This window comes from Zingiber officinale, chromosome 5B, assembly GCF_018446385.1.
Source record: "Zingiber officinale cultivar Zhangliang chromosome 5B, Zo_v1.1, whole genome shotgun sequence".
In the NCBI taxonomy this organism is placed as follows: domain Eukaryota; kingdom Viridiplantae; phylum Streptophyta; class Magnoliopsida; order Zingiberales; family Zingiberaceae; genus Zingiber; species Zingiber officinale.
Window position 1 is genome coordinate 29,805,952 of NC_055995.1, and position 12,284 is coordinate 29,818,235.

At 40.6% G+C, this 12,284-nt stretch overlaps 1 protein-coding gene across 1 annotated transcript; it reads left to right on the plus strand.

Annotated features, from left to right (window-relative positions):
* The first annotated feature begins 1,002 nt into the window (after positions 1-1,002).
* LOC121984312 (cytochrome P450 703A2-like) lies at positions 1,003-2,790 on the plus strand. Its single transcript, XM_042537186.1, has one exon. It carries the CDS (start codon positions 1,060-1,062, stop codon positions 2,626-2,628), a length of 1,569 nt encoding a protein of 522 aa, XP_042393120.1. The 5' UTR covers positions 1,003-1,059; the 3' UTR covers positions 2,629-2,790.
* The last annotated feature ends 9,494 nt before the right edge of the window (positions 2,791-12,284 follow it).

The following is a 12,284-nucleotide window of genomic DNA, read 5'->3' on the forward strand; positions in this document are numbered from 1 at the left end:
GTCTCGCGCTCAATGTATTTTCACCATCAAAATGAATAAAATATAATTTCAGCCTACTCACACATGGCTTCTTCCTGTTGGAGATAAGGTACCGGGAGAAAACAGAAAGAAAATTGTGAGAAAGTCGTCCAAAGCTCATGAATAAGCAGGACCGGCACTTATCCAAGGATCTTAGATTAAATTTTTTTTTTTCTAAATTATGAAGTTAGATACTTCATCCAGAATTTTTTAAATTATAAAATATGTTATTCATTTATTGGTTAGATAGATTGGATCCTATTTATTTAATAAATAGGATCTAATTCATCTAATTAATGAATAAGCAGGGGATTAAGATTGAACTAAGGATCTTGGATCAGAGAATCTTTACCTAAGCTACGAGACCAAATCCTCTGGTCCAAAATTTTTTAGACTAAAAGAGACCCTATTCAATTATTAGTTGGATGGACTGGATCTCATCTATTTAATAGGTGGGATCTAATCTATCCAACTAATGAATAAATAAGGGATTAGGACTGATCTATAAATTTTGGACTAGAGGATCCCTACCCAAACTACAAAGTCAAATTTTTTGATCCAGAATTTTTTAGATTAGAAGAGACCCTATTCTTTTATTAATTAGATAGGTTAAATCTTATTTATTTAATAAGTAAGATTTAACTCATCTAATTAATGAATAAACAAGAAGAGACCCTATTCTTTTATTAATTGGATAGGTTAAATCCTATTTATTTAATAAGTAAAATTTAATCCATCTAATTAATGAACAAACAAGAGTTCATCAATTAATAAAAGTAGAATTAAATTTTAATTAGTCTAGAAATAATAATTTTTTATTTTGACTATCGTAGGACAAAATATAATTATTTAATATTCAAGTTTTTTTTTTGTTAGTCTAGAAAAATATAAACACAATTAATAATATTTAGTATAATATAATGTATGATAAATTGTCATTTAATACTTTCTCTGGAATTATTATTTTTTTATAAGAACCTCAATCCAGTTGAGAAGTTGGAAGGGAAAGAGCATTACAAGCTTGTTTCAAGATAAGAGGAAATGGAGACGGCTAATATCGGAGGCATTTCATTCTCAATTCCTCTTGTTCTAATTCTCATGTTAATGGCCACCCTTCTGCTAAGGGCTGCTGAGAAGAGGCGCCGTGTCTCCAAGTTGAGGCTTCCACCAGGCCCAGCAAGGTGGCCGATCGTCGGTAACCTGACGCAGCTAGGACTTCTTCCCCACAAGGATTTGGCTTACTTCTGCTCCTCCTACGGCCCTCTTGTCTATCTCCGCCTCGGCGCCGTCGACGCCATCACCACAGACGACCCGGCCGTCGTACGCGAGATCCTCGTCCGGCAGGACGGCCTCTTCGCATCCCGCCCGAAGTTGGTGTCCGCCTTCCAGTTGAGCTATGGCGGCAGGGACATCGCCTTCGCTCCGATGGGCCCGCAATGGAAGCGACTGCGCCGGACCTGCGTCGAGCACCTCCTCACCGCCAGGCGTTTCGAGTCTTTCGCCGGGAACAGGGCGCTGGAGGCGCTCCACCTCATGCGCGATGTGCGAGGGAAGGCGTGCAAAGGGGAAATGATCGAAGTGAGCCAGGTGCTCGGCGCCTTCACGATGAACAACGTGACGAGGATGCTCCTGGGGAGGCGGTACTTAGGAGCCGGACCAACCGAGGCAGATGAGCTGTTGAACCTCACGCACGAGCTGTTCCGGCTTCTGGGGTTGGTCTATCCCGGCGACTACCTGCCGTTATGGAGGTGGCTCGTCGACCCCTTCTTCGTCGGGACGGAGAAGAAGATTAGGGATGTTTCCCGGAGGCTGGACGAGTTCCTCCAAAGGGTTATCGATGAACACCGGCAAGCCATTGAGGCAAAGAATCTAACAGATGGCGAGCATGGCGCGAACAGGGACTTCGTTGATGTGCTTCTTTCCATGCCAGGGGAGGAAGAGGAGGAGCGGATGGATGATAGGGAGATGAAAGCCATAATGCTGGATACATTCGCCGCGGCGACTGATACTTCTGCGGTGGCGAGCGAGTGGGCGATGGCGGAGGCAATCAAGAACCCAGAGTTGCTGCAGCGGGCACAGGAGGAGCTGGACAGAGTGGTCGGACGGGATCGTATGGTGCGAGAGTCCGACTTGGGAGATCTGAACTACCTCCGGTGCATCGTCCGGGAGACCTTCCGGATGCACCCTCCGGGGCCGTTTCTGATCCCCCGCGAGTCCATGAAGGCCACCGAGCTCATGGGGTACCACATCCCGGCGAAGACGCGGGTGTTCATCAACGCGCACGCGTTGGGGAGGAACAAGAGCGTGTGGGGGAACGACGCAGACGAATTCCGGCCGGAAAGGCACCTCCCGGCAGACGGGGAGAGGGTCGAGGTTCTCCGCAGGGGTGAGCTAGAGATCTTACCCTTCGGAGCGGGGAAGAGGAAGTGCCCCGGCGCGACGATGGGAACGACGATGGTGTTGTTGGCCCTCGCGAATCTCTTCCATGGTTTCGACTGGGAAGCGCCGGAGGAGATCGATATGGAAGAGGCGTTCGGCTTGGCCCTGCGCAAAGCAAAGCCGCTGCGGGCCATGGCGGCGCCACGTTTGGCGGCTTCCCTGTTCCAGTGACTGGCCGGTGATTTGGATGGTTACGTGCGTAACTGAAATGAATAATGTAAAAAAGAAATACGCGAATTACTGTGTGTGTGATAAATAAATCTTACGATGGCTTAAGTGCGAATGTAAAGCGATTTCAACTAAAATATAATATCTGATGGTTCCTTTTATCCAGTGGTCAAGATGGGTCCCCTTTGGAGTGCTTAGGGTCTATCTCCTATGAGTCCGAGAGCGTCAGCCGGGGTCCGTGTTGCCCCTCCAACGATAAAATTAGTAGAGGATCAAGATGGAAGGCTCGCGCGAGGACAAGAGAACTAGGCTCGTGAGAGCAAGATAATTATTATGAAAAAAATGATTAATTAAGTTGGATAATGTCGAATTTAAGATGATTAATTTAGTTCTACATAAGTTTTTTATTGGCCACCAAGATAAATCGGAAAATGCCCACAGTGGACAGCTCAAGAGTCCAACATCCTTTAGTTGCGTGCCCAATTTGGAGGAAAAAAGATAGTAGTTATTTCACGAGGGAAAAGAAAAATCATACTTCCCCTTATTTTCATGAAAGCTTATATGACTGTGGAGAGGGAAGGTCTCCGAAGATCACCACACAAGCCCTGGACAGATCACGTAGACGACCACACAAGCAAGGTGACGCCCTTTGACTAACCACACGAGTGAGCCTTCATATCAAGGGCGACAATCGTTGATCCGTACAACTACTTTTATCTAGCCTTTAACCCAGTGTCATTTTCCTTGTGGGCAATTCAGCTGAGTCAACTATGCGTAAGAGGTGGTTGGCAGTTGATGTTGAGATAACTCGTCCAGAGTAGGCTCTTTATCATAGACATCAAGGCATAATAGGCCTCCATCGATATGAGGGGCTATATGATTGGATTAATTAATTGAGAACTATATTAATCTTGTCCGAAAGTTGAGTTAGAGGAACTGTTATGATGAGGTGGATAGAATGTTGATCGAACCGCTATGGTCTGGAGGGAGGGATATGCTGAGATGACTTTTATGTTGATTAAGTCGTCAGAAGTCCTCTAATCAACACTACCTATAGCCAGTGATCGGACTGTCCCGGTCCCTAGTACCCCGATGCTCGAGCTGATAGAAATTAAAGAAAATAGAGAATAATTATTTATAGATGATTATATTGATGAAGCCAAAGACTTATTTATACAAATTGTCTAACTAATAATAAAATATTAAATATGACATACAATAATAATAATAATAATAATAATAATAATAAAAATAATAATAATAAGAGTAGTAAGTAGTGAATATAATAAATTTGAAAATATTATCTTTTTTGGTTAATCTTTGATTATGATGCTAAATTTGATAAATCTCAATTGATTGAAATCAATTCGAGATTATTTTCTATAACTGTTTCTTTTTGTTGTCATTACTCTCTGATAAACTTAACTGGAGTGCTCGAACGTTGAGTTTGATTGCAAACTTTGTAAAACGTTGTCTAGATAATAGCTTGGTGAATATATCAGTAATTTGTCGAGTGACCACACATTCACAAACAAAATGAAAATCGATCTCCACGTGCTTGGTACGAGCATGAAAGACTGGATTTGCCACAAGATAAGTTTCTCCTATATTATCACACCAGATTTTGGGTGTAGCGGGTGGAGAAAAATGTAATTATGAAAGAAGAGATTGGAGCCAAATAATTTCGAATGTCGCATTGGTGATAGCTTTGTATTTAGCTTCAGTACTAGAGCGAGAAACTGTATGTTGCTTCTTTGAGAGCCAAAAAATAAGATTTCGTCTAAGAAATATTGCATATCCACTAGTCGAACGTATGTCTTCAAAAGATCTGACCCAATCTGCATCACTATAGACATTCAACTATAGTGAGGACTAACAATATAAAAGAAGTCCATGTAAAATTGTGCCTTTAACATAACGAAGAATTCTCTTAACACCTTCCCAATGGTACTCGGTGGGAGAATGCATAAATTGACAAGTACGATTAACTGCAAAAGCAATATCAGGTCGTGTAATGGTGATATATTGTAGGACACCAATAATACTTCGGTAGATCTGGGGGTCAGCCATTAAAGGAGAGGAAGAAGGAGCATTAAAACCTCCTTCAATGATTGGTGTGGAGATAGGACGTGCGCCATCCATTTTAGCTCGTTGAAGAAGTCCAGTGATATATTTGCTCCGAGAGAGAAGACAACCTTTAGCATGTAGAAGAAACTCAATGCCAAGGAAAAAATGAGCCTTCTCGAGGTCCCAAATCGGAAACTCTTGATTAAGAAGATGGAGGAAAGAAGAGATGCCTTCTTGATCACTATTAGTTATTAAAATATCATCCACATAAATTAGGAAAAATATGATAAATTTTCCATTGCATTTATAGAATAGTGAAGAGTTAGTTTTTTATCCAGAAAAACCTTGAATATAAAGCCAATTAGATAGACGATGAAACCATGCATGAGGTGTTTGTCGAAGACTATATAAATATTTTTGAAGTTTACAAACATGGGTTGAAAGTTACTAGTGGATGAAACCTAGTGGTTGCTCCATAAAAATAGTTTCTTCAAGTTGACCATGAAGGAAAGTATTAAAAACATCTAATTGTTGTATCGGCCAATTGGAGCTAACAACTATAGACAGTAACAATATGATAGTTGTAATTTTGACGACCGGACTGAAAGTATCATTAAAGTCACTGCCTGGTTGTTGACTAAAACTTTTTGCAACAATGCGAGCTTTGTTGCGTTTAATGGATCTATCTGCGTGATACTAAATTCGATAAACATATTTAGAGCCTACAATATTTATAGACGGAGTACGAGGAACTAAGATCCATGTTTCATTATGGAGAAGAGCATCAAACTCTATCACCATCGCAGTACGCCAATTTGGGTCTTTGACTGCCTATGTAAAGCTAGTTGGTTCAAAAAAACTTGAAAAAACAATTAGAGCCCGTGGAAGAGGATAACGGGTGGTAACTGGTGGACATCGAGCATAAATCTCGCTTAGAGGAAGCATACGACAAGGAGTATCATCATCGAAGTTACTCGGAGATGAGTAGTCAGATTGATTGGAATCAGAACTAGAGAGAAGAACATTGCTAGATGTTGAGTCTGCAAGATTTGGTGGATATGGAGGAGAGCCCAAAATTCCATCTTCTCTTGTACTTTGAGTATGTCTTGTAATCAGAAAAGTGCCTTGATTATATGAGGGAGTGTCAGAGGGAACAATTGCAAATGGAAAGAGAGACTCATCAAAAGTAATATGTCGAGAAATATATATCCGCCCAGTTAATATATGTAGGCAACGATACCCATTATGAAAACTAATATAACTAAGGAAAACACATTGTTGAGATCGAGGGTTTAATTTATGTTTAGAGTAAGGTCGCAACCAAGGATAGCATGCGTAACCAAGATACGAATGAAAGAGTAATCCGAAGAGTGATTATAAAGTCTTTCCAAGGGGCTTTTGTTTTGAAGTATTGGAGTGGGCAAATGATTGATAAGGTATACTGAGGTTTGGATAGTGTCATCCCAAAATTTAAGTGGAACTGAGGCATGATTAAGAAGTGCTAAGGCAGTTTCAATTATATGATGATGTTTCCTCTCAGCGGATCCATTTTATTCAGGAGTGTGAGGACAAGAGACTCGATGAAGGATGCCTGAGGAGGTAAGATGACGATGAAGGGATTGATACTCTCCTCCTCAATTAGAATGAAGAGAGAGTATTTTATGATAAAAAAGCGCTCAACATGCTTCTGAAAATGACAAAAAAAAATCAAAGAAATCAGACTTTCTTTTCATAGGAAAAATCCAAGTAAACCTTCTAAAATTATCAATAAAAATAACATAATAGAGAAAACCTTGATTAGATAGAATACGAGCAGGACCCCACATATCCGAGTGAATAATTTCTAAAGGAAAACTAAAGGTACAAATAGAAGACACAAAAGGTAATTTATGAGATTTTACTTTCATACAAGCTTCACATAAATAAGATGAGGATGCTAAAGAAATTCGTAAACCATATTGATTAATGATATTCTAAACAAGATGTAGAGATGGATGACCAAGACGTGCATGCCAAGAGAATTTGTCGGTGTGTTCTCCAACAAAAGCATTAGTATAAGTGGGTTGAAGATGATAGAAACCGTCTTTAATGTTTCCTCAGAGTAGAGTAGTTCCTGCTGTGGAATCCTTCACAAGACAATGATGAGGATGAAATTCAAAGAATACATTATTATCAAGAGCAAATTGACGCACAAAAAGTAAATTTTTGGTGATAGAAGGAACATGAAGAGTGTTGCGCATACGAAAAGTTCAACCATATGAGTGAAATGATGTGTTTCCAAGGTGAGTAATTTGCAAACCTGAGTCATTACCTATTTGTACCATGTCAGGTCCATGATAAGGCAAAGCTTCTGTGAGAATATCATACTCTGGTGTAACATGATGGTTGGTCCTAAATCCAGATGTCATCCTGAGTTCTCAAGAGTCAATGAAACTATATTAGGAGATGATTGATTTAAAGATGCAAGTTTTCCTTGTAAAATAGTTGGTTGTCCTAATGTTGCAGGACCACCAGCTAAATTTGAGTCAAATCTTTTGAGAAATTGAATACCAATATGCTCAACTCTAAGACAAATTTGACATTTTCTTTAACTATAAGATCAATCAAATCTTTAGAACAATGAATACTAGTATGGCCAACGAGGCGACAAATTTGACATCGATCTGAACTTTACTTTTGGCCACCATGATGTCGTTGAGTATTTGACATCGAAAATAAAATAACTCATCCTTTGATAGTAATATACCTTGTTTGTGGCTATGGCTTGCTGGAAGAAATTTTGGCAACTGGAACCTTTTTGTCTGACGACACAAGGAGATCACAACTTCTTGGTTGGGTAGTGGTAGAAACCATCTAGTAATTTCCAGAGCTGCTGGGCAGTGATGTTGATAGGACGGTTCACTGATGAAGCTAGATGGCTGGAGAAGGGATGGCAATGGAACACCTTATTGTTTGGCGTGGTGATAGAGGGAAAACACATGGAAAGGAGAAGAGCAAAAAACTAAAATAGAGGAAAAAAATAGAGAAAAAAAGTGGAAGTGAAAAAAAAAACAGAGGAAAAACAAAGATAAAGAAAGGAGAAAAAAGACAGAAAGAAAAAGAACGTGGGGAAATTAAAAGAAAAGAATTAGTAAAAGAGGAATTCAGAGAATGAAGGTGAGAAATAAATGTCGAGAAACATACGGAAAGAAGAAATAGGTATAATAGATCATGGCTCTGATACCATGATAGAAATTAAATAAAATAAAAAATAATTATTTCTAGATGATCATATTGATGAAGGCAAAGGCTTATTTATATAAATTATTTAACTAATAATAGAAATATTAAATATGGCATACAATAATAATAATAATAATCGTTGTAGTGAATATAATAAATTTGAAAATATTATCTTTTGCTGTCAATCTTTGATTATGATGCCAAATATGATAAATCTCAATTGATTGAAATAAATTCGAGATTATTTTCCATAATTACTTTCTTTGTTGTCATTACGAGGTAGATCCAACAAATATATAAGGAACAAACTAATAATAGAATAATGAAATAAATGAAGGAGTACGATAGCGTACCCTGGCCCAAGGGGGCACCCTCTAGTGGATCAGTGAGCTGGTTGGGACGCTGCTCCAGTTGTCATGACCCGAAAGAGTAGATGACTCTAAGCAGGATGAAGAGCTAGATCTGATAACACCCAGTCGAGCGCAACCTGGATCCGGAAGACAACATGCAAGCCAGGACCTAGTAGCAATGCATAGATCGAGATATGACATTGGCACGTAGGTCGGGATATGACTTCGACATGCAAGCCAGGATAGGACACTGGGGTGTAGGTCGGGATAGGACATCGGCACGTAGGTCAGGATATGATAACTGCATGAAGGCCAAAACGCAATGGCGGCTCTATCACCGAAACACAATAGTGGCACAAAGGTTTGCAATAACAGCATGTGGACCTGAAGGTCGAAACATAATCGCGGCACCCTATCTAGAGGCATACGTCGATGAGGAATCTACACCAGATAGGTGTTGGATTCTCAAAGATGGCGACTGCCAGCCATGATGCGAAGGTGGCAGCGACTATAGTGCGAAGGCCATGGTTATGGTGGGCAATAGCGACACCATCAGTGTCGGAGTGGGTCATGGGTGGTCGGTTGTAGCTGGGAGGCAGCTGTTGGTGTGGAGAAGAAAGGAAGTGGTGGCTCTCCTGTGCGTCCTAGCTATTGGCGTCGGGAGGAAGCTCCCTCGGTGGAGATGGCGATGGGAAAAGGAGGGAGTAACGGTGACGTCGGTGAGTGGGACAACATCAACTTGCTTGAGACGACGAAGCCCCCCTTTTTATACGACTCTGCCTACTTTTTGAGACTGCACGTAGCTAAAGAATATCAAGTCTCAGGGCGTGTCGGGTGAGGGAGGATGTCCAACGGCCTCACATTGGTAGGAGGAAGGTTCCCTTCTTAGTGTGTAGAAGAACACTGGAATATTCCCTGACTTAAGGTAGTTATTTTCTAATGGGAGGTTACGATTCTCTGACACTATTGTCGCTTAGTGTTATGCATTTCTCCCAGGTTCAATTGTAGATAGCTCGAGATGATTTCCCAAATGCAGTGCAAGGATTGAGCCTTGATGCACTGGCCCATGTGTAGCCTTCTAGGGGCTATCAAGGGATTATGCTAGATTGAGCTGAAGAGAATGAGCTGTGTAGAATTGGTCGGAAATCATTTGAGATTATGACTGAGAACTAAGCCTACATGACTCGACCAGGGAAGATCCAGTCAGGGATTGTCTAGCATATGTGCCAAGGCCATACATAGAGACTTAGCTTCCTGAGGTTGGATAACCTGAGTAGTAAGTAACCGGTCGGGAACTAATTAAAAACCCTACCTGGGGCTCAGCCCTGAGGACCCAACTTGTCTGTGTTCGACCAAGAATTATATGAAGGGTAAAGTGGGGAAGCTAAACCACCACCTCCCTGTTAGAACTTTCGAGCCGCAAAAACCGTTTTTTGCGTTGCGAAAACCCCGAAGTTCTTAGCCACTGGATCCGTGCGAAGATAAAATTTTTCATGTACTTAGTTTTTTACTCTAGATCTACTTTAGATCTACATGTTAAGGAGTATACCTTTGAAGCGAAGCCCTTCGCAAATCCCGCTCGTCCAAGGTTCTTCGGATCTCAAGTGTGTTCAAGTGTACACACCTCTAGAAGTATCCACATAAACAAGAGATGGAGAGAACAACTAAGAGTGTGCTAGCACCCTTAGAGGTCACGACAAGGATGAGAGGGGGAGCAAGAAAGAAGAGAGGAGGAAGATGATGAAGTGAATGAGCACACAAAAATTGCTAACTCTTGCACTAATGTGGCCGGCCACATTAAGAGGTTATTATACCTCCATGTAATACCAAGAGTCATGACTCTTGGTATTCCACATGAGGTGGCACACTCTTAATGTAGCCATGATTCTGTGGAACACCATCATTGGCCGACCCTATGCCAAGTGACAATGACGTGGCATTTGGTTAAGTCAAGGTCAAGTCAAACTTGACTCTTCATCTTCCCTCTCATATCAAGTCAAACTTGATTTAAATCCCCTATGGTTGATCAAATCTAACCATAGATTCAAGTCAATGATTTAATGAATCTCTATTCATTAAATTAAATTGATTCAATGAGTCATAATTTAAATTAGACTCATTCAACACATGAATCGAATTGAGTCCAACTCAATTAGTCAAATTTGGATTACTCTTAATCCAATTTAGTTCATCACATGAACCTAATTCTCTTGGTTCATCATATGAACCTATTCTCCATCTAATTGCCCTTTGTGTGTGACCCTATAGGTTTTTGTAACGTTGGCAATGCTCCTAAACCCATTTAGAAGCATAAGTAATGAGCGATATCTAGCAACACATCATTACTACCCAAGTTACAAGAATGTTGAGATCCAACATCACCTTGTGACTACTAATTGTGACTCTCACAATATATGATAATACCCTTCTATCCTTGACATTTAGATTGATTAAATTGAGGCATAGACTGTGTCATCCTCTAATCAATCTATATCTTGAACTCCAAGTAGACTCACTCTAAACAAATGAGCTCAATATCTCATATTAACTCATTTGGTCATGACCATGCTCTTAGTGGTCTCACTCTATCAAGAATCATGATGTCACTCCCGTCATATAGGAGGGATAGATCCCATCTACATCACTCACATCCCTCCGCATAATTTGTTACATACCCAGTAATCGCCTTTATAGTCCACCCAGTTACGGGTGACGTTTGACGAAGCCAAAGTATGTAACTCCTTATGTAGGGAACCATTGTCAGGTCCAAGGACTGATAGTCATACTAATAGTCACATGAGAAAGTATATGACACTCATATAACGATCCATGATACTTTCTCACGGTGGGTCATTCAGTATATATTCTCCAATGCATACCCATGTGTCAACTTGATATCTCTATATCCATGACTTGTGAGATCAAGTCATCGAGTAGACCTACATGCTAGTCTCGTCGCATTAACATTGTCCATGAATGTTAATACTTGACTAGGAATGATTAAGAGTAGTGTTCTCTATATCATCTCACTATCGATTCAACCAATCGATTGATATAGATAAGAACCTTCTACTCAAGGATGCTATTATACTTAGTTATTTGACACCAATACAAGTAAGTATAATAACTATAAAGAAATGTCTTTATAAATATATAGGAATATGATATATCGAGTCCATACAACAATCATCATATGATTGGCTCTAGGGCTCTAACTAACAATCTCCCACTAGCACTAGTGTCAATCTGTGTAGGCTCTAAGGCCTAATGATCTAGTGTGACCATCATGCTTTCTCTGTGCCAAAGTCTTGGTCAAGGGATCAGCGACGTTAGCTTCTGTGGGTACTCTGCAAATCTTCACATTTCCTCTATCGATGATCTCTCGAATGAGATGGAAGCGTCGTAGTATGTGTTTAGTCCATTGGTGTAAGCGATGTTCCTTAGCCTGCGCAATTGCTCCATTGTTGTCACAATAGAGCTCAATAGGATCTGCTATGCTAGGAACCACCCCAAGCTCAGTAATAAACTTACAGATCCAAACTGCCTCCTTTGCTGCTTCTGATGCAGCAATATACTCGGCCTCTATTGTAGAATCAGCAACTGTGTCCTGCTTCGAATTCTTCCAGCTCACAGCACCACCATTTAAGCAAAACACGAACCCAGAATGCGATATATAGTCATCCTGGTCAGTTTGGAAGCTGACATCACTATAACCCTTTACAGCTAGCTTATCATCGCCTCCATATATCAAGAAATATTCTTTAGTCCTTCTCAAGTACTTAAGAATATTCTTGACCGCTATCCAGTGACATTCACCTGGATCTGACTGGTATTTGCTCATCATGCTCAAGGCATATGAAACATCAGGACGAGTACATAGCATGGCGTACATGATAGATCCTATGCCTGAAGCATAAGGGATCTTATCCATGCGGTCTCTCTCCTCTCTAGAAGAGGGACTTTGAGTCTTCGAAAGACTCACACCATGTGACATCGACAGAAATTCTTTCTTGGAATTCT